Consider the following 21,754-nt stretch of genomic DNA (forward strand, 5'->3'; position numbering starts at 1 on the left):
TGAGACTACAGTGGGTGCTCTATTATTGAGACTACAATGGGTGCTCTATTATTGAGACTACAGTGGGTGCTCTATTATTGAGACTACAATGGGTGCTCTATTATTGAGACTACAATGGGTGCTCTATTATTGAGACTACAATGGGTGCTCTATTGTTGAGACTACAGTGGGTGCTCTATTGTTGAGACTACAGTGGGTGCTCTATTATTGAGACTACAATGGGTGCTCTATTATTGAGACTACAGTGGGTGCTCTATTATTGAGACTACAGTGGGTGCTCTATTATTGAGACTACAGTGGGTGCTCTATTGTTGAGACTACAGTGGGTGCTCTATTATTGAGACTACAGTGGGTGCTCTATTATTGAGACTACAATGGGTGCTCTATTATTGAGACTACAGTGGGTGCTCTATTGTTGAGACTACAGTGGGTGCTCTATTATTGAGACTACAGTGGGTGCTCTATTGTTGAGACTACAGTGGGTGCTCTATTATTGAGACTACAGTGGGTGCTCTATTATTGAGACTACAATGGGTGCTCTCACAGACTTTATTATGTCTGGTGTGTCTGATTGTCCAAATATGAAGTACACGCCTTTGGGTTTCTTTCCTCTTTGTTGTCAATGTCCAATAAACGTCTGAAATATAAACCTCTATATTCAAATAAATAAATCAACTAATACTTTGCAATTATCCTATACTGTCTGCTTCTCCTCATCCTCCTCACCTTTCTTCCTCTCAGCCTTCTTCTAGCTCATCTTCATCCTTGCATGCTTCTCAGGAAAATGCAACCTATAGTATACTGTACATACTGTCCATACAGCGATTCATTCAAAGAAACTGTTGACAACACTGAAAACTATGCTCTGTTAGAAACAGGGTGATAAAATACATAAGGTTTAACTGTCGGACGTGAGCAGGAACAGATATAGACACCTGAATGATGGCTTGTTTCTCAGTGTTACCTCAGTACACGATATTCCAAGCAATGCATAATTCATATTCAGACAGGGGAGAGGATTAATAACCATGAAATGAAAAAATAAAAAGAGTCCATTTGAGTGGACTCTTCAGTGCTGCATAATAGACATCCTGAAAACCAAAACAGATATGATTCACCTCTCCATACAGAATGGCTATTGTCTGTCTCTGCTGAGCCTTTGATTGTGCTGGTTTGAATCCTAATAGTGAGGAGGCAGACACCCTTGAGGGGCAAGAGGTGGATGAATTACTTCCATCCCTATCATAATGAGACTTAGTAGGCTACATGTGGAAAGCATGGCGCAGAAGAGTGCCTTGTTGTCAGAGCGGCTTTGTACAACTGCGTTAGTAGTCTTACAACACACATACCATCTTAATGGTGTGGTGCACAGGTTATGCATGGCCATGGCTGGGTATGAGTGTCTACCCTGCCATCAATATTAAAATAATATAATTCCTCCGGAATAGACAGCATCCATCAAAATAACATGTTCTTATCAGTTTGGAGCTACGATGCATTACCCACATTATATTGCACTATGTGAAAAAACAGTCTACATTAAAGTCTAAAAGTTTGAGACTCAAACCTCTTGCAGTCAGAATGCCCTCCTTTTCATTCCATTCTTTCTATTTTAGTCGCTGCAGGCAATTTAGAGTAAAATTCATAAATGTGAACTGTGTAGCTAATCTTATCTGATGCAAATGTTTCGAAAAAAAATCTATGTCCCTAGAAACCTCTTAAAATTCAGCTACCCCCCCCCCCCCACCAAGTGTGAAGCATACTAAATTTGATTGTGCAAACCTTGTCTGAGAGAAAGGCTGCTAAAACCTTGAAGCAGTTATCTTGGGTTCCGAGAAAGAACCTCATAGCACAGGGGGGGTTAAAAGAGATAATGAACAGTAAGAATTACCCCTCTCTGGCTTTAAATGTAGAGCTTGATGAGAAAGGAATGGCTCTTATAATGTCTGAAAGACTGGAAGAAATCTCTTCACCCCTTAACCAGAATCCTGAGAAAGGATATCTAAAGGCAGATTTGTATTTTATTTTTATAAACAGGATGGGGTGGACATAACCATAAACACTAATTAGGTTCAGCGGAACGCGATGTAAATGGATGTTTGTTGTAGTATGGATACCCCTCCATTGTTTATGACTGTCTATGATCATCACTGAGGCTGTGTGAGAAGACAACGTTGCTGTAACCTGGCAAGCATCTGAAGCAGAGCAGAGCTGCGTAAAAATCTGGGACCTGGCAGGTCCCAGTATAGAACCACCATTTACCAAGCACAGCATTACTGTCAAACTACCTGACACTGTTGAAGGGAAGGGGGGGTCGTCACCATGCAAACTGAAAGGGAATGTTTAGCTGATAAATGTATGCTTTCAAGGAAAATGTTAGAGGGAAATTAATTAACTGGAATTTGAAAAAGTCTTGAATAGAATGTTTGTCTAAGCCTCTAAATATATTTTTCTTCCAAATGGCCCAATTTGAATGCAGATCTATAAAAGACGTTTTAACATCTTGGTGGGAAATCAAACATGCACAAATTATAGAGGGAAGTAACTAAAAGACAGTAGAGAAAAACAACAACAATATAATACATTTTTATAGGCCTGAAATAGCCTAAATTTCAGTGATTGCAGCCAAAGATTTGAGCTGTGAGTTGTTGTCGCTGTTCACTGGGGTGGTGCTGAAATTGATGGATGTCAAATTTGACTTGTGTTAATTTCCTACAGGATCTCAAACTGACAGGCAGTGTATGGAACTAGTATTCAAATGGGATGTTTTGAAAACAATTTGATGTACATGCCAATGTAAAGCTGGATATTTCTACTGCACTCCATACAGTTTTAGAATTTTTGAGTTTCAGATTGTATAAACAATCAGGCCAGTTGCCTCCCAGTTTCCATTACTTAACTTTATAGCAAATAAGTTGCCTACTCGCTTTTCTACAAATATTGGACAAAAGCATGATGGTTGGTCACCTTTAATTCAATGAATTGCTCAAATTAATCACAAAAATCAAGTCCCCAAAAAGCCATGACTGTTATGGACATTGTTACAACCGGTATGAGAAAGTGCTGCATTTGAAAATGTAAAAAAGCTATATGCAATATATTAACAAAACATTCCATCTTCCACACGTTCACATTTTATAACAGGATTTACATGCTTCAACGTACGTAGACCAAAACAGATACTGTACAGTGTGATGAGCGCAATGGTTTCAGAGGTTTCAAGAGGCCAACAAGAAAATATCAAACAAACCAACGAACCCACAATCTGCATGAAGGTGTTTTGATGATATTAGTCATGTGACATTCAAGCTGACATTCAAGTCTTTACTTCTTGTAAATGATCGGAGTTCACAACTCAGAGGCTACAGTCCTGTTGTTTCTGTTTCTACCTGGATCTTAATTGATTCATTATTGTTATTGATTGACTAACTAGTCCATCCACCTGCTGCTCTAAGTTGGAATGAGTTTCTGATTAAAATGCAAAGATTCATACCAGGATGGTCTCCAACCCTCATGAGTTCTACAGCCAATATATTAGATTGTTTGGTTGACTGAATGTCTTTTAACAAGCAGACAATGGGTTTTTAACTAGAAACTCTCTACCTAAATATCAGGTGATATACTGTAGGTTTGGGCTGTGCTATAAGAATGTAAAATATAACCGATGGTCAATACATTTCAACAGTAAATGACAAAGTGTATGTACAAGAAAAAAGTACATTAGTACTGACCTTTGACACCTATGGCAAAATTACTGTACATCACATTAATGGTGACCCGACGCACATGGCCTTTATAAAACCTAATTTTACACAAAGAACTTCTCTCAATTTTGTCCTTCTGTCAGGCAATGCTGAACATAGTGCCGGTGTCCCCACACTCATCTGTGAAGTTGACCCTCTTAACACTAGTGTTACCAAAGCTGCTGACATCCTCCTGCTCTGTCTGCTCAGGGCTCTCACGGGAAGAGTCTTTCATGACACTGTAATACACCGGCACACTGTACTTGGTAACTTTCTCTGGGTCTTGGCCCTTGCACTTGCAAAGCTTTTTGAAGGCGGCCCGGAACTTCTGAGACATGAGGTTGTAGATGATTGGGTTGATGGCGCTGTTGATGTAGATGCACATGCGGCAGAAGAGCAAGAACCACGTGTTGAGGTAGGGTGGGTCCATGAAAGAGTTGACCACCACCAGTGTCCGGTATGGCATCCAGAGCAAGGCGAAAAGAATCACCACCACTGCTAGCATCTTTGTAACCTAAATTACGGGGGGGGGGGCAATTTTAGAAAAAATTGTGTTAAAATATTCAGGTTCTTCATAATACTGTAAATGTTACTACAGTGTCATAATAATTGACTCAAATGTTTCTGGTTGTTTGTTTGACTGATGAAAGGGCCTTTAGGACTACATTTCAAATTGCAAAGACAAAACTTTTTTTTCTGGTGTAAGTAGAACAGTCTAATGATGAGAGCAGGAGCGGTAGAGACACTCTGAATGATCGGCTATGAAAAGCCAACTGACATTTAATCCTGAGGTGCTGACCTGTTGCACCCTCGACATCCAATGTGATTATTAGTATTTGACCCTGCTGGTCACCTATGAACATTTGAACATCTTGGCCATGTTCTGTTATAATCTCCACGGCACAGCCAGAAGAGGACTGGCCACCCCTCATAGCCTGGTTCCTCTCTAGGTTTCTTCCTAGGTTCTGGCCTTTCTAGGGAGTTTTTCCTAGCCACCGTGCTTCTACACCTGTATTGCTTGCTGTTTGGGGTTTTAGGCTGGGTTTCTGTACAGCACTTTGAGATATCAGCTGATGTTAGAAGGGCTTTATAAATATATTTGATTTGATTTAAACAAAGCTATAATTAATGTAAGGTGATAATAACAGGATGTCATGAACTTTGAAACCATTACTATGAGCCTGCTGCTGTATCCTTCACACTACATTGATGAACTATGCACTAGCCTGCATTGTGTAGATAAACTACACACTACATTGATGAACTATGCACTAGCCTGCATTGTGTAGATAAATTACACACTACATTGATGAACTATGCACTAGCCTGCATTGTGTAGATAAACTACACTCTACATTGATGAACTATGCACTAGCCTGCATTGTGTAGATAAACTACACACTACATTGATGAACTATGCACTAGCCTGCATTGTGTAGATAAATTACACACTACATTGATGAACTATGCACTAGCCTGCATTGTGTAGATAAACTACACTCTACATTGATGAACTATGCACTAGCCTGCATTGTGTAGATAAATTACACACTACATTGATGAACTATGCACTAGCCTGCATTGTGTAGATAAATTACACACTACATTGATGAACTATGCACTAGCCTGCATTGTGTAGATAAATTACACACTACATTGATGAACTATGCACTAGCCTGCATTGTGTAGATAAACTACACACTACATTGATACACTTTCAAAGTGGAATTATTTTGTATATTGTAGCCTAAATTATTATTTGAACACATTTCGCAGAGTATTTTGTCAATTTAAAAGTCTTTGATTACTATTTTCCACAATAATTTACAAAATGTAGCTTACCTGTTTTCTTGACGTCACTGCACCCTTGTTCGATTTGCCCGACACCTTCACGTTGCTGGAAAATCGCCCCTGGTGTATAGAACCTTCACATCTGTCGTTGAGATTGGTTGGCAAGGGGCTCATAAATAAGATCTTTGCGATAAGACCGTACAGTACAGTAGCCACAATGAGAGGGACGACGTAAAACAAAGTAAAGTCTAGAAAGTAAATTGGCATGTAGAGGTTTCTGGAGACACGATAACCACAGCTGACCATCACCCCATCGGCGTAGAAGGTTTCGTTCGTGTCCACTAAAAAGAACCACATTATGCAGTACAGCGAGGTGAAAATCCACACACAGGCAATTATCCTCTTTGCCCGAGACACGGTGCAAATAAATTGCGCCTTGATGGAGTGGCAGATAGCAATGTAACGCTCAATGGTGAAGGCTGTGATGGAGCAGGATGATACATTAATACCCAGATATTGCAGGTATGTGATACAAAGGCACCCAGCGTAACCGTATATCCAAGAGTCGACTACTTCGGAAATATTAGGTAAACCTGCCGCTAAAAGGACAACAAGGTCCGCAATAGCCAGACTGACAAGATAACAGTTAGTAGGGGTCATCATGTGCTTGGTACGCAGCACAACCAACACCACCATAATATTCCCCGCTATCCCAACTCCGCATATTATAAGTGCGAGAACAATTGTTATAACTTGCACTTCAATGGAGTTCTGTGGCATATTGGTCAGAACTTCACTCTGTGTGAAATTTAAGACATCTTGAGAGGTGTCAGTAGTATTCTCCATGGTGTTTTTCTGTTGGCACCTTTCTTCTGCTTTAATTTGCCTTGAGGTGGAACAGTTGACAAAAATCCTGAAAAAATATAGATACAAATGATTCTAAGATTTCCCAGAATATATAACAGTACATTTTTTCCCCTTCAAAATGAGATACAAATATAAGTCAATGACTATGTAATTTATCATGTGAGATGACAAAGATATTTGAAATGAAAGAGCTATTATCAAACAATTACAATGATTGCAAAAAAAGGAGCTTACCATGGTTAGGAAAGGTCTGAGCTTCATAACTCAAGTCCATCTGATATCCACAGAGATAGCAAAATGACTAGTTGCCCTCTCAGTGGTGCTGTACCCCACTCTGAACACCACCCCCCCCCCTCTCTCTCTCTCTCTCTCTCTCTTTCTCTCTCTCTCTCTCTCTCTCTCTCTTTCTCTCTCTCTCTCTCTCTCTCTATATATATATATATAGATTTTTTCTTTCTCTCTCTCTCTTTCTCTCTATATATATTTTTCTCTCTTTTTCTCTCTCTCTCTCTCTCTCTTTCACTGTAAGGTCTACATATGTTGTATTCGGCGCATGTGACTAATAATATGTAATTTGATTTGATTTGAATTTACCACATAGTGCAAATTGCAGCAAAAATAGACTACAACTCAGCCTTGTCTAGTACCAGCAATGGCCATAGATTTAATGACCCAGTATGTTGACATAATGGGTCCGAAAATGCTGGAATGCATGTCACTTGTTTTTACCATGTAAGGCAAAGTAAAAAGTGATTTTTACGTTGGCTACTTTGGTGGATACAAATCACTGCACACTTAAACACCCCCCCCCCCCCCCCTCGCCCGTCCCCCCCACCCCCCCGTCCCCCACCCCTCGCTCACACTCTCTCTTCCATCTACATGTTCAGCCACACTTCACATCTCAGACTGTGCAGTGTCCTTACCACTGCTTGAGGCCATCTGATTAGGTTTGGTCCTATGGGACGTTATCAACATCTATGACTTTGACTGTGCGACATGATGATAAACCCTTCAATTAACTACCACAACAAAATTAGAGACTTCAGCTCAGCCCTGCCTATTACTAACATTGACAATATGGACTTAATTACCCAACTATGAAGTGTGTACACAATGGTTGTGGAAATGCTGGAAACATGTCACTTGTTTTTATCGTGACAATAAGCAGTGTTGTTGTCACACCCTGACCTTAGAGAGCCTTTTTATTTCTCTATTTGGTTAGGTCAGGGTGTGATTTGGGTGGGCATTCTAGTTTTCCTATTTCTTTGTTTGCCGGGTATGGTTCCCAATCAGAGGCAGCTGTCTATCGTTTTCTCTGATTGGGGATCATACTTAGGCAGCCTTTTTCCCACCTTAGTTTGTGGGATCTTGTTTTTGCATAGTTGCTGTGTAGCCTGCAGAACTTGACGGTCGTGTTGTATTTTGTTGTTTTGTCGGTGTTCATTTTAAATAGAAGTAAAATGTTCAGCTACCACGCTGCACCTTGGTCCAATGTTTATGACGAGCGTAACAGTTGTTTTTATCATGACAATAAGCAGTGTTGTTTTTATCATGACAATAAGCAGTGTTTTTATGTCTACTTTTTGACAATTGACACCAGTTATCATTGATGTTGTGTATTGCCCCCCAACCCACTCATTCTCTTTCTCTCTCTCTTTCTCTCTCGCTCTCTCTCCTAATCTCCTTATCCCCCTCATATTCAGCCACACTTCACACCTCAAACGGTGCATTGTCCGTACTACTGCGTTGGGCTGGCTAATTAGGTTTGGTCCTATGGGAAGACTGCTTTAATTAACCACTGCTTTAATACTGTTGGATGCAGTGGATTCTGAGGATTGTGTTAATGAAGCCCCTCAGCTCTCAGCCAACCTAATCTGGCGTTCTCTCAAACCATTTGGATAAGCCACTTGGAGCGTATCAGAATAGGCTACTCCAGCCCTACTATGTCACGGGGTGGATAGAGCTGTCCATGCTATAGCTAATTCTGATTTGCTTTCCTTCAGTCAAAGATCTCTTCTCTCTATACACCAAGTCACTCGGCTTCGTCATATCCTCTCAATGGTCTCTCCTATCATGGCTATTCGGATGACTCTCAACTACTTTTCTACTTCCCCCTTCTGACACCCACGTGGTGACACGCAGATATCTCAGTTTGGATGTCGGCCCAACACCTTAAGCTCAACCTCGACAAGACGGAGCTGCTCTTCCTCCAGGAGAGCCCGCTGTAGGTCCTTTCTACCTCTGATTTTGCTGATCGCTACTTTATTGAGGAAAAATGTACTTACAATGACTGTGATATGTGGTTGTCCCACCTAGTTATCTTAAGATGAATGCACTAACTGTAAGTCTGCTAAATTACTAAAATGTAAATATCATTGCGTCCCTGTATTGATAAATTATAATGTACAAATACAGTGCTCAGGCGGATCACTTTTTACCTTTTAGTCCAGCGGAAAACAAACAAATATACCTGAGATCGTTTCACTTTATGATACAAGTATCAAACATGGTACAGTAATACTAGATACCTTAAGGACATTTCTAAAGATTGGAGGCAGTCTGGGAAGCAAAAAACAGTCAACCAGGGCAGCAATTTTAATAAAATGTGATAGTGATAAAGCCACCAAATTTCACACAGCTGGGGTGTGTCTAAAGAGGTATTTTTGGCTATAGTGCCATCACAGATTTGGTCCATTACTCCCCTGATGGCCATTTCCAATATGGCCACCAACCAGCAGCGTGGGGCCATATTGGATGAGATTAACTTAACAAATAATTGGTAAATACAGCCCAATGATGGCTTAACATTTTTGAGGGAGTATAAATGTGGTCAAAACGCGTGCCAAATTACTTTTTTGTGTATATGTTTTCATGGCTAGTTCCAGTAGTTTACATGTAAATACTAAAACGTCATATAGGTGTTCCCTGAAGTTTACTGATTTCAATTATATGATATTCTGTTTTGAGTAAATTTTAAGAAAAATTTCAGGAAACCTTCCCTGTACACATTACTTAAGGTAAAATCCCACAGGAATGTATTACAGTATGTCCAGCAGAGCAACTGTTTAACTGATTTTAACAAAATACTTGTATGATGAGACCTTTCAGACTTTACACAAAGTAAGTAAAAGTCTAAACAAAGATGTCTAGCTATAGTGTCATTGCAGGTTTAACCTGTTATATTCAGTGGTGTAGTGCTATTTTCTTAGGTGCCGGAGCACAAAAAAAATGAAAATGACGTAATTTCTCAATCAACGTTTGCACCGTAGCCTGTTGAATAATAACATTTTATATGCATAAAACACTTAATCCAAATGCAACGTCTCCCTATGCCTACACACATTGACTTTAATCAATGTTTGTATTTTTAATACCCTTAATCAAGAAATGATTCCTAACTAATTTCAAAAAGTGGCCATCATCACTGTTAATCCTGAATGATAAATTCATCTTGTTTTACAGGTGAAACGTCCAAGCTGCATCTGAATGTCAACCATAACCATGTGATCTCACTCAGTTTCATGAGAATATGCATTTAGATCTTCTTGAGTGATGTGAGTAAATACTATTTGAGCAGATTTCAGAGCAGGTGATATTAACGAGCTACAGACTATCCTACCTGTATTGTTTCCATCAGAGCACATTTATCCTATGGCTCGCGCTGTTTTGGCATTAGTGAAAAGTGTGTGGCAGTGAGAGAGAGTCAACAGGTGAAATCAACTTGGTTGATCAAGTTCATCGCAGTAGGATGTTGCTCCACTCTGAGGGCTTTTGTATAGCCGCCAACCAGCTGCATGGGGCTGTATTGGACATGAACAAACAAGACGAACTGGCACAGAGAGATAGAAAACACAGGTATAAATACCCAGGGGATAAGTGGAGAAGATGGGCGACACCTGGAGGGGGGTGGAGACAAGCACAAGGACAGGTGAAACAGACCAGGGCGTGACATATGGACATGTGAATCATGTCAACCAGCGTTTTCTCAGCTCCTGTTTTTCCCCAGTCTCTCTTTTTCTCGTCCTCCTGGTTTTGACCCTTGCCTGTCCTGACTCTGAGCCCGCCTGCCTGACCACTCTGCCTGCCCCTGACCCTGAGCCTGCCTGCTGTCCTGTACTTTTGACACTATTCTGGATTATCGACCCCTGCCTGTCCTGACCTGTCGTTTGCCTGCCCCTGTTGTTGCAATAAACATAGTTACTTCAACACGGTCTGCATTTGGGTCTTACCTGAAACCTGATAGTATGAACTGGCCATGACTGACCCAGTAGACTTGGACCAGCTCCGCAATGCCATCTCCTCCCAAGGAGCCATCATTAGTAGACACGAGGAGTTGCTTTGCGGTTTGATGGAAGGGTTCCAGGACGTGGCCGAATGTCACGAGCTAGTATTGGACGCGTTGCCGGAGCAATTCCGTAGTTTGCCTTCCAGGCAGCCTACCACGACGGTAACCTCCCAGCCCCTCAGTAACCCGGCTGGTAGGAGCACCATCACCCCGGTTTCCCGGGAACCCCGCTTACCTCCCCCGGAGCGCTACGATGGAGATTCCAGAACCTGCTGGGGCTTTCTCTCCCAGTGATCCCTCGCTTTTGAGCTACAGCCTTCTTCATTCACCTCGGACAGCTTGAAGATAGCGTACATTATTACGCTGATGTCCGGGAGGGCACTCGCCTGGGCCACTGTGGTGTGGGAGCAACAATCCGCCGTCTACCTCAGTCTGAAGGTATTCTTGGCGGCGATAAGAAAGGTTTTTGAGGCTCCAGTGTCCGGGAGAGAGGCTGCCCGGAAGTTACTCCAGCTTCGGCAGGACACCCTCAGTGTGGCAGACAATGCGGTGGAGTTCTGCACGCTAGCAGCAGAGAGTACCTGGAACCCGGAAGCGCTGTTCGACACGTTCCTGTGCTGATTATCGGAGGAGGTAAAGGATAACCTGGCAGCCAGAGATCTACCAACGGATCTCGACTCACTCATTGCTTTAACCATCCGGATCGATGGTTGGCTACGGGAACGTAGGAGGTAGAACAGATCCGATTGCGGTCCCAATCGCTCACTCAGGGATCCCACCTTGCATCTGCTGAACTCCGGAAGTTCGCGGCGTCTACGTCCCCGAGAGGATCCGAGCTTACCCGAGTCCCTCCAAGATCCTCCGGAGACTGCCGATTCACCTCTTCCCGAGCCGATGCAGCTCGGCAGGGCTAGGCTGTCTCCAACAGAACGAGGTACGCAGACTTGAGACCCAGAGCTGTTTGTATTGCGGTACTGCCGGTCATTATGTGTCTACCTGTCCCTTCAAGAGACCTAGCTCATTCGTTGGAGTGAGTACTCTGGTCTCGTCTCCCCTTGCTCGCCCCCCTCTTCATGCCATCATGCGGTGGGGCGACCAGTCCAAGTCTCTCCAGGTACTCATCGACTCGGGGGCCGATGTGAGTCTCATATACGTTACCCTGGCATCCGATCTGGGCAACCCCACTCAACCCCTCTCCATTCCCATGGGTGTTAGAGCGCTGGACGGGCGCTCTATAGGCCGTGTCACCCACCAGACCACCCCCGTCAACCTACGAGTGTCGGGGAACCACAGCGAGACGATCCAATTCCTGCTGGTTGAGTCTCCGCAGTTTCCCGTGGAATTGGGATTCTCTTCGCTCCAGCAACACAATCCCTCCATTGACTGGGCTTCTGGTGCCATCGTGGGCTGGAGCCCGTCCTGCCACACTCATTGCCTAAAGTCAGTTCTGCCTGCCACGTGACATTCCTGGGGGCTTGGAAATTGCTCCGGGCCTCTCTGCCAGCTTCGCAGAGTACCAGGACCTCTGGAAGGGGTTCAGTAAGACCTGGGACACTTTCATCCAAAAAGGTCAAGCCTGAGGCACTGGCACGCCGCTATATTGCCGCGGCTACTACCCTGGAAGCCGAGACCTTTCCCCCCCTCTCCAAGATCATTAATCCCTCTGCTGTTCGCACTCTGTTGCTCCGTACCCTCTGTATTTTTCCTACCTTTTCTTTGTCTAAAGTTAAAACTATGTCGGACTGCCCCTTGTCTCCTGTTTTCAGGCCCACTCCTCTCCCCCGTCTCATTGACGGCTGACCGGCGTGCATGGTGAGACGCCTCCTGAAGGTTCGACCTCGGGGCAGGGGATTCCAGTACCTGGTTGACTGGGAAGGTTATGGCCTGGATGTGCTGTGTCTCCGCTACGGACATCCTGGACCCAGGCCTCATCGAGGTCCCATGCCAGCACCCCGCTCAACCAGGTATGCGCCCAGGTAGGATGCCAAGTGGCGTCCCTAGAGGGGGGGGGGGGGGGTACTGTCACACCCTGATCTGTTTTCACCTGTCCTTGTGCTTGTCTCCACCGCCCTCCATGTGTCCCCCATCTTCCCCACTTATCCTCTGGGTATTTATACCTGTGTTTTCTGTCTGTCTGTGCCAGTTCGTCTTGTTTGTTCAAGTCAACCAGTGTTTTCTCAGGTCCTGTTTTTCCCCAGTCTCTCTTTTTCTCGTTCTCCTGGATTTGACCCTTGCTTGTCTTGACTCTGAGCCCGCCTGTCTGACTACTCTGAGCCCGCCTGCCTGACCAAATTTGATCGTCTCAATTCAGGGATCAAAATATCAACAACAATCTGTAATTTTGACAGCATTTTAGGATAATTTTTTTTGTATTTTCAAAAACATTAACAACAACAAAAAATACATGATCCATGTGATTGTATTTTCCATGCTACCTAGAACATTTTAAGCCATCATTAATATACCACTTATAAATGTATTTATGCCCATTTCAAATTACAGAACAATAATTTTAGGGAACATTTCCACTACATTTCTGCATAAAATTTAAAGGACACATACATAAGGCATACTTGGGTCATTTTATTGTATTCTCCACACCGCCTCAAACATTTTAAGCCATCATATAAGTGATAATACCCGAGAAGCCGGTGTTTGGAGGATATATTGGCACGGGTGTTGTTCGGCCTGAGATGAAGTCGAGGGGCCGGCAAACCGTGCCAATATATTCTCCAAACACCGGCGTCGTGGGCATTATCACTTTTATACAACAGGTTACCAACATATTCAAATAATGACTGATATATTTTCATTAAAAAAATTATTTTGGTGAATTTATTCATACTCTTTCATCCTTCCACAGATATAGTCCCGACACAAATCTAGGGTTGCTACCCAAGCTGGCTGGTTGTTAGTTCTATCAGTTCGGTTGCCAGAGACGCGACCCAGTCATTCAGTATTTTTGTTCTGTATCTATGGACGCGACCCAGTCATTTGTTCTAAATGTTCTATTGCCATGCTGGCTGGCAACGTTCTTATCCCTTGCTTGCTAGCTAGCCAACTACAGCTAACTTACAGTCACGTCAAACAGTGCAGACAGAAACAGCAAAGTAGCTGCTTTTGTTTAAGCTATTTTCTACTGACATTTATTTGGATACATCCATAACAATGAGCTAATGAGGCGCTATTTCATCTGGCATAGAAAGTGGGCTCTCTCGTCAGGACACTGTTCTTCAGAGGAGCTAGCCAGCAACACAGCTAACACAATCACTTCAAACTGAAGCTGGAAAGACTGCAAACTAGCTGCACTTCGTTTAGTTTTACTTGCTTTCTATTGACATTTCTTTGTATATATCCATAAAAATTATGCCAGCTGATTCAGGATTTCGACTGGCTGAGAAACGCTGCCTGCCTGCCTCTCTTGTTCCGACTCCAGACACGTTCATTACTATGGGACAGCTGGAGATCGAATTTGAATATTGAAACAATGTTGCAAATGTCGGAGAGATAGACATTAAGGTTTATACAAATATCCGTTGTTCAAAACTAAATGTTAGTCTAAAAGAAATGTGAGATAATGTCTAGATGCTTTTTATAGTGGAGATCAAGTTTAGAAATTGCCTGGCTGGGTTGAGGGGACAGTGGGTTGCGCAGTCAGATGGAACAGAGTAAATAGGCATTTTAATGTCATCGATTTAGCCGGTGGTAACTTGTGGAATAGCCACCAGATGGAATGTGGTTTTAACCTATCAGCATTCAGGATTAGAACCATCCATTGTATAATGGGCTGTATGTACAAATTATTTCTGGACATATGGCCATGTGAATCCTGTTCAATTAGAACCTATGTAGCTTGTTGGTGTTCATTTTAGGTTATTAAATCTGAAATGGCACTATAGCTAGACATCTTTATGGAGTAGTTTATTCACTTTGTGTAAAGATTGAAAGGCCTCCTCATAATGCATTCCTATGGGATTTTACCTAAAGTGACATGTAAAGGGCAGGTTTCCTGTCACGTTTCTTAAAATTGACCCAAAACAGAATAGCATATTATACTGTATATCACTGCAATCAGTAGACTTCAGGGAACATCCATATATATGTTTGGAGTGTTTACATGTAAACTATTGGAACTAGCCTCCAAAAACATTTACAAAAAACAGTAAATTGGCACACGTTTTCACCCCTTCTGTACAGAAATTTTAAAGGATACATATTCAGTTGAAGTCAGAAGTTTACATACACTTAGGTTGGAGTCATTAAACCGGGTTTTCAACCATTCCACACATTTCTTATTAACAAATTATAGTTTTGGCAAGTCAGTTAGGACATCTACTTTGTGCATGACACAAGTAATTTTTCCAACAATTGTTTACAGACAGATTATTTCACTTATAATTCACTGTATCACAATTCCAGTGGGTCAGAAGTTTACATACACTAAGTTGACTGTGTCTTTAAACAGCTTGGAAAATTCCAGAAAATGATGTCATGGCCTTAGAAGCTTCTGATAGGCCAATTGACATAATTTGAGTCAAGTGGAGGTGTACCTGTGGATGTATTTCAAGGCCTACCTTCATACTCAGTGCCTCTTTGCTTGACATCATGGGAAAATCTAAAGAAATCAGCCAAGACCTCAGAAAAAAAATTGTAGACCTCCACAAGTCTTAAATTGTAGGCCTCCACAAGAAATTGCTCCTTGGGAGCAATTTCCAAACACCTGAAGGTACCACGTTCATCTGTACAAACAATAGTATGCAAGTATAAACACCATGGGACCACGCAGCCGTCATACCACTCAGGAAGGAGACGCATTCTGTCTCCTAGAGATGAACGTACTTTGGTGCGAAAGTGCAAATCAATCCCAGAATAACAGCAAAGGACCTTGTGAAGATGCTGGAGGAAACAGGTACAAAAGTATCTATATCCACAGTAAAACCAGTCCTATATCGACATAACCTGAAAGGCCACTCAGCAAGGAAGAAGCCACTGCTCCAAAACCACCATAAAAAAGCCAGACTACGGTTTGCAACTGCACATGGGGACAAAGATTGTACTTTTTGGAGAAATGTCCTCTGATGAAACAAAAATAGAACTGTTTGGCCATAATGACCATCGTTATATTTGGAGGAAAAAGGGGGAGGCTTGCAAGCCGAAGAACACCATCCCAACCATGAAGCATTGCTGCAGGAGGGACTGGTGAAGTTAACGAAATAGATGGCATCATGAGGATGGAAAATTATGTGGATATATTGAAGCAACATCTCAAGACATCAGTCAGGAAGTTAAAGCTTGGTCGCAAATGGGTCTTCTATATGGACAATGACCCCAAGCATACTTCCGAAGTTGTGGCAAAATGGCTTAACAACAAAGTCAAGGTATTGGAGTGGCCATCATAAAGCCCTGACCTCAATCCTATAGAAAATGTATGGGCAGAACTGAAAAAGCATGTGAGAGCAAGGAGGTCTACACACCTGATTCAGTTACACGAGCTCTGACAGGGGGAATGGGACAAAATTCACCCAACTTATTGTGGGAAGCTTGTGGAAGGCTACCCGAAACATTTGACCCAAGTTAAACAATTTAAAGGCAATGCTACCAAATACTAATTGAGTGTATGGAAACTTCTGACCCACTGGGAATGTGATGAAAGAAATAAAAGCTGAAATAAATGATTCTCTCTTCTATTATTCTGACGTTTCACATTCTTAAAATAAAGTGGTGATCCTAACTGACCTAAGACAGGCAATTTTTACTAGGTTTAAATGTCAGGAATTGTGAAAAACTGAGTTTAAATGTATTTGGCTAAGTGTATGTAAACTTCTGACTTCAACAGTATATGGCATCTTTGGGACATTTTATTGTTTTACAGACCTCCTCAAACATTTTAAGCCATCATTGGGCTGTATGTACCAAGTATTTATGGAGATATGGCCATGTGAATCGTGTCCAAAACAGCTCTGTGCAGCTGGTTGGCGGCTGTACAAAAACCCTCAGAGTGGATAGAGCTTCATACTCCTGCGATGAACTTGATCAACCAAGTTGATTTCACCTGTTGACTCTCTCTCAATCTTAACATTAAGCCTTAACATTAAGATGTCATGTAATTTCCTTATTTTCGTTATTAGGGATATATTGGTTTAATAAATGCATCCTTATCACCTTTACCTTTTATGTTATGCAACCTGCTTATGATCTCTCTCCTTTGTATGTGAACTTTGGCACTATCTCTGTCATCTGTTTTCTCTCTGACCGGAGCAGTGCAACCCTGGTGACATCTATCCACCAGTTACCTATCTTTGGTTCTTCGCCTACGTTTCAGCGGACATTTTGGAAATGACCGCCAAGGGGTAATGGACTAAATCTGATATAGCACTATAACCAGAAATACTTCTTTAGACATGACCTAGCTGTGTCTGAAATTTGGTGGCTCTATCACAAAGTCCACCATTTTTTAATTTAGCCACTGGACTATGGTCAAAATGACCTCAATATGACCCCTATTGTCTTAAGAGTACTTTTTTGTCTTTATTATCTGTGGGGTTTATTTAGTGGGTAAATACATTTTTATATTTTTTTTGAATGATTTTACCCTATTTTCTTCTAACAGCAAATCTGGAGTGGCAGCCAATTATATTAAGGCCAGGCCTGGCTTCCTCGACTGCCTCCAATCTTTCTAGTATTAGTGTACCAAGTTTGATATTTGTATCATAAAATGGAACAACTATTTAACCTTTCCGCTGGACTATTTGACCTTGTGTCTCTCATAATCACCCCATTTGACAAAGCTGGCCTTACTTTTACATGATGCTTCATTAATGACATTCAATTTCTATGCTAGCTTGTATTAGAATCAAGAGATCAAGTTACAGGCAAGATATTATACAATTCATTAACCTTTTATTTTGGTACAGAACCAAAGATTTATGTGAAGAGAAATTAGATTAATTATACATTTTGTTCCAGGCCTCAGCAACAAAGCATAGAATATTAGACACATAGTCTTGAATTATCGGAGAAGAAAAAAGAAGATGGACAAAATGGCTGGATAAAAAATATATGAACAGGCGTTCTAATAATACTCTAGCTAAAAGTGCCTTCTGATGCCTTCTGGGAGTTGAAAGCAGTGTGCTGCTAAAAACGCTGAAGCATTTTTATGGTATGACAAAAAAAAAAATATCACGGAGGTACAGAAACTGTTTTTGCTCTCAGATTTTTACATTACATTTTTTTTGTACATTTAGCAGACACTCTTATCCAGAGCAACTTACAGTAGTGAATACATACATTTCATTTCATGCATTTATTTGTTATTTTTTTTGTACTGACCCCCTGTGGGAATCAAACCCACAACCCTGGCGTTGCACACACCATGCTCTAACAGCTGAGCCACAGGGAAGGCCAGTGTCACGCTTGTCGTCGGTAATGGAGGACCAAAACGCAGCAGGTATGTGTATGCTCATCTCAACGTTTTAATGAATACAAAAATGAACACCAAAATAACAAACAGAAATAACGATCGACAAAACAGTCTGGCAAAGCATAAGGCTTACACACAGAACAATCTCCCACAAATGACAAACACAAACACACCCCAATATATGGGACTCTCAATCAAAGGCAAAGAGAAAACACCTGCCTTCAATTGAGAGTCCCAACCCCAATTAATCAACCATAGAAACACAAACATAGACCATAAACCAAAAACCCGGAAATACTAAATCAAACACCCTTTTAACAAACACACCACCCTGAACTACATAAAACAAATACCCTCTGCCACGTCCTGACCAAACTACAATAACAATTAACCCTTATACTGGCCAGGAAGTGACAGCCAGATAGAGTTTAAGTTTTAGGTGTCATATGAAAATGAGTTTTACACGATCTACTCCATCATTGACCAGAAAGAATAAACAGTATAATACCAAAACACTAAAATAATAATTGTGATTGTTATGCACATTTTAAAGCATGATTATATTCATTAATGTGTAATTACATTCGGAAGGCCCACACATGACACGACTATGTGTCACAATATTTGCCCTCTGAACATTCATCTGAGTCTAATTAATTGAATTGGACAAATAGTTTGTTGACACCGATTTTCAATGAGTTTGTTTTATGCTTCTTGTTATGAGTATTTTCATATCCTATTTGTGCCATAAAAACTTCTCAAATGCGCTTAGTGTTAGTGACACCTAGTGGGGCTAGGTGTCACCTAGTCGTCTGTTGATTGTGGAGTTCTCCCTCGCAGTAAGAAGCAAAGTAATAAACGGTCCTGTTCCTTACATGGAGTAAAAAGTAGTTTTACATTAAAAGGGAACTCAAAGCCATTTTTATCAAATTCTTTAAAGCATCAACCTTTCACAATATAAAACATTGAGTGAAAACGCTTATGATTGTCTGTTGTATGGTATTTATTTCTTCATTGAGCCTACAAACATGGTTTCATGAGTGTTGTTGAGACGGGGCAGTGTGGGCGTAAAATGGGTGCTCCGCGACCAGGAGAAAGGTCATATGACTGGGACTCAGTAACAGGATGCCCTGTCCTGTTCTCAACAGGCCCTTTGGCTCATGGAGAGCAGGATGTTGGCACTGAATTCATCAATTGTATTTTAACACAGTGATAAGCATGCTTGTATCACTTTGAAGTTACATTTTTTATTCCATGTTTTTCGTTTGTATATTGCAGAATCAGTTCAATCTGAAAATATGGACAAATTGAATCAACAAATTCTCTCAGCTGACAGCTGGGGAGACTGAGGAGGGTTTTCTCCAATTCTAAAATAAATCTATTATAACAGCAATAGCTCAAGAGGAGCAGTGAACGTATTAAAAGCAGAGGTCTCCCTTAACTACATATAATGACAGCAAGTCAAGCTTCAAATTACGTTTTGGTTTGTGTGAACGCTGGTCTCATTCACAGCTTCAATGAAAAATATATTTTTTCTCTTGTGTCCTGTTTCGCCTGTATCTTCTTCAATAAGAAATTCATTCTTTTTTCCTCCTGCTTTTTGAAGAAGGATGCAGACACTTTTCTGCGGATGCGCCTGGCGTAGACCTCCAGTAACACCATAATGTAGCTCACCAGACAGAGTAGTCCCAGGAAGACCCTAACTCTCAGGTCTGGTGCAGAGGGCTCAATATCACAGCGTAAAGCCTCTGGGCTAAATGTCCAGTCATACTGCTTGTGGAAGTTTGCCAGTTCTGTATCACTACAGATAGCTGGGATAATATATAGGCCTGGAATGCGCAGGTGAATCTGTCAGAGAAAAGAGAATCCAGTCCCCATTTGTCCACTGTGTTATTCAATTTCTATATCATCATTGATCTCAAGGCTACACATTATATAATGTCACATTATGTTCTGTGATGTGCCCGACCTCATATAGAAAAGTACTGTATCAATATTGACCTACCTTATATTTCACAGCTATGCTGACAGATGTAGCTGGAACATCCAGCAGCCAAGGCCCACTCACTGTAGCTAGATGGTACACAATGTGATCCAAAACCATTATGAAGATAATAACAATGAAATACAAAGTCACCACTACTATGGGAGCAAGACATCTGGTAAATTCCTGTTTTGTTATTTTACAACTTGTGGAATTAACCATATTTTTCAAGTTAGTGGGCTCTATCTGGATTCCATCATCAGATGCTTTTTGCAGCAACTGTCTTGTGATGTAAACGTTGTCAAACTTAACTGAAATTACATATGACTTCAGGTAGAAGGCTGATTCAACTATCAGGTAGATTAGAAAGATGGCCGCCAGAATCCTGTTTGACAGAAGTTTATAATCCTCCAGCAGCTTATTGGCATGCGAAAAGTCACTCTCAATCTGCTTGCTTACAGTAACAAACGTATTTTTGACCTTTGACACATCAATGTGTGTAAAATGATCAAATTTCCTCAATCTGTTAACAATATTCAGTTCTTCCTGTTTCACTTTGATAGCCTCTCTAACAAGATCTCTCTTTGCTTCTTGAAACAGCTCAGATGAGTTTAAAAGAGAGTGGACAAAACCTTCAGAGGTGCACTTTAAAATGTGCATCACCACTCCCATGTTAACGGTTATGTTATGGATGATGCTCAACACTAACACAATCACAGAGGTGGAAATGATCAGCTTGCGCCCCTGTTTGGTGCCCAGAGTGGGCAGGATCATAGTTAGTACACAACGGAGAGGATGACAGAGGAACGAGAGGAAAAGGATGGCCACGCTATAGATGCAGGCAGCAGTGCTGGAAGTACCACTGTCATATCTCAGGATCTCTGTCATCCAATGGTAGAGGAGACCACCAGTGACCATGGCGATAATGAAACACATAGAAAGTAACGTCAGGACCTCCTTGGCAGCCTGGGTCGGCTTTGAGTAAACATCCCACAGATACTGTAGAGTGGTCTTTATGGCACCCCAAGGTTCTTGCCTGAAAACCAGTGATGGTGTGAATTCAAGTTTTATTAGTGGTATGTACAGTATACACATGGTATACACTGTCAAACGAAGTGCTTACTTGCAGGCTCCTCGACAACGCAACAACAATAAGAAATAATATACGGTAAGATACGAACATAAAGTAAATAGCTTATTAGAATAGATTAAACATGAAACACATTTTAGAATTGCACTGTATTCTATGACTATCATCATGTATTGTTTTAATATCAACATTATACAAGAGCAGAATAGCTTATTATTGTGTAATTAACACTAATAAGCCAGCTTTCTTAAATTCACAAGAAGGGCCTAGCACAATTCACTGTGAAAATAATATACATTTTACTATAACATTAATTCCTTAAATCATCTCATAAATAGCTGTCCAGTAACCTAATGTCTATTTCACTCAAAAGACTGAAAAATGAACACCTACCTCAATGAAAAGCCAAAGCCCATGCACTCAGTAATGCTCTTCATTTTCCTTGGTAACAGTGCATGTGAAGTTACACAGTTGTCTGATGGGGGTGACTGTGAAGTTTTATACAGAAACTTATCATGCACAGTCACTGCCACATAGATGTGTAAGACGGTTCCCGAAGGGAGAGAAGGGCTCT

General features: G+C 41.4%; 2 protein-coding genes across 3 annotated transcripts; both read right to left on the reverse strand.

Moving 5' to 3' along the window:
• Positions 1 to 3,373: 3,373 nt before the first annotated feature.
• LOC115168819 (thyrotropin-releasing hormone receptor-like) lies at positions 3,374 to 6,665 on the reverse strand. 2 transcript variants are annotated; one of them, XM_029724367.1, is made up of 3 exons: positions 6,636 to 6,665; positions 5,586 to 6,447; positions 3,374 to 4,257 (listed from the first exon to the last, which is right to left on the reverse strand). In XM_029724367.1, the coding sequence occupies exons 2-3, from the start codon at positions 6,378 to 6,380 to the stop codon at positions 3,844 to 3,846; spliced, it is 1,209 nt and encodes a 402-aa protein (XP_029580227.1). In that variant the 5' UTR covers positions 6,381 to 6,447; positions 6,636 to 6,665; the 3' UTR covers positions 3,374 to 3,843. The 2 variants fall into 2 exon arrangements, with proteins under 2 accessions (XP_029580227.1, XP_029580229.1); XM_029724369.1 differs by lacking the exon at positions 6,636 to 6,665 and having other exon boundaries at positions 5,586 to 6,533.
• Positions 6,666 to 20,052: 13,387 nt separating this feature from the next.
• Positions 20,053 to 21,631, reverse strand: ocstamp (osteoclast stimulatory transmembrane protein). The gene is made up of 2 exons (XM_029724370.1): positions 21,574 to 21,631; positions 20,053 to 21,126 (listed from the first exon to the last, which is right to left on the reverse strand). Exons 1-2 carry the CDS (start codon positions 21,615 to 21,617, stop codon positions 20,097 to 20,099), a joined length of 1,074 nt encoding a protein of 357 aa, XP_029580230.1. The 5' UTR covers positions 21,618 to 21,631; the 3' UTR covers positions 20,053 to 20,096.
• Between the last annotated feature and the right edge of the window lie 123 nt (positions 21,632 to 21,754).

This window comes from Salmo trutta, chromosome 30, assembly GCF_901001165.1.
Source record: "Salmo trutta chromosome 30, fSalTru1.1, whole genome shotgun sequence".
In the NCBI taxonomy this organism is placed as follows: Eukaryota; Metazoa; Chordata; class Actinopteri; order Salmoniformes; family Salmonidae; genus Salmo; species Salmo trutta.

What these genes read in the sequence shown, in the direction of transcription:
- LOC115168819 (XM_029724367.1), bottom strand. Translation starts at nt 6,380, where the DNA reads ATGGAGAATACTACTGACACCTCTCAAGATGTCTTAAATTTCACACAG. An exon ending in CAGTGACGTCAAGAAAACAG is followed by an intron (nt 4,258 to 5,585) that starts GTAAGCTACATT and finishes CCCGTAATTTAG; the next exon opens with GTTACAAAGATGCTAGCAGT.
- ocstamp (XM_029724370.1), bottom strand. Translation starts at nt 21,617, where the DNA reads ATGAAGAGCATTACTGAGTGCATGGGCTTTGGCTTTTCATTGAG. An exon ending in GGCTTTGGCTTTTCATTGAG is followed by an intron (nt 21,127 to 21,573) that starts GTAGGTGTTCAT and finishes ACTGGTTTTCAG; the next exon opens with GCAAGAACCTTGGGGTGCCA.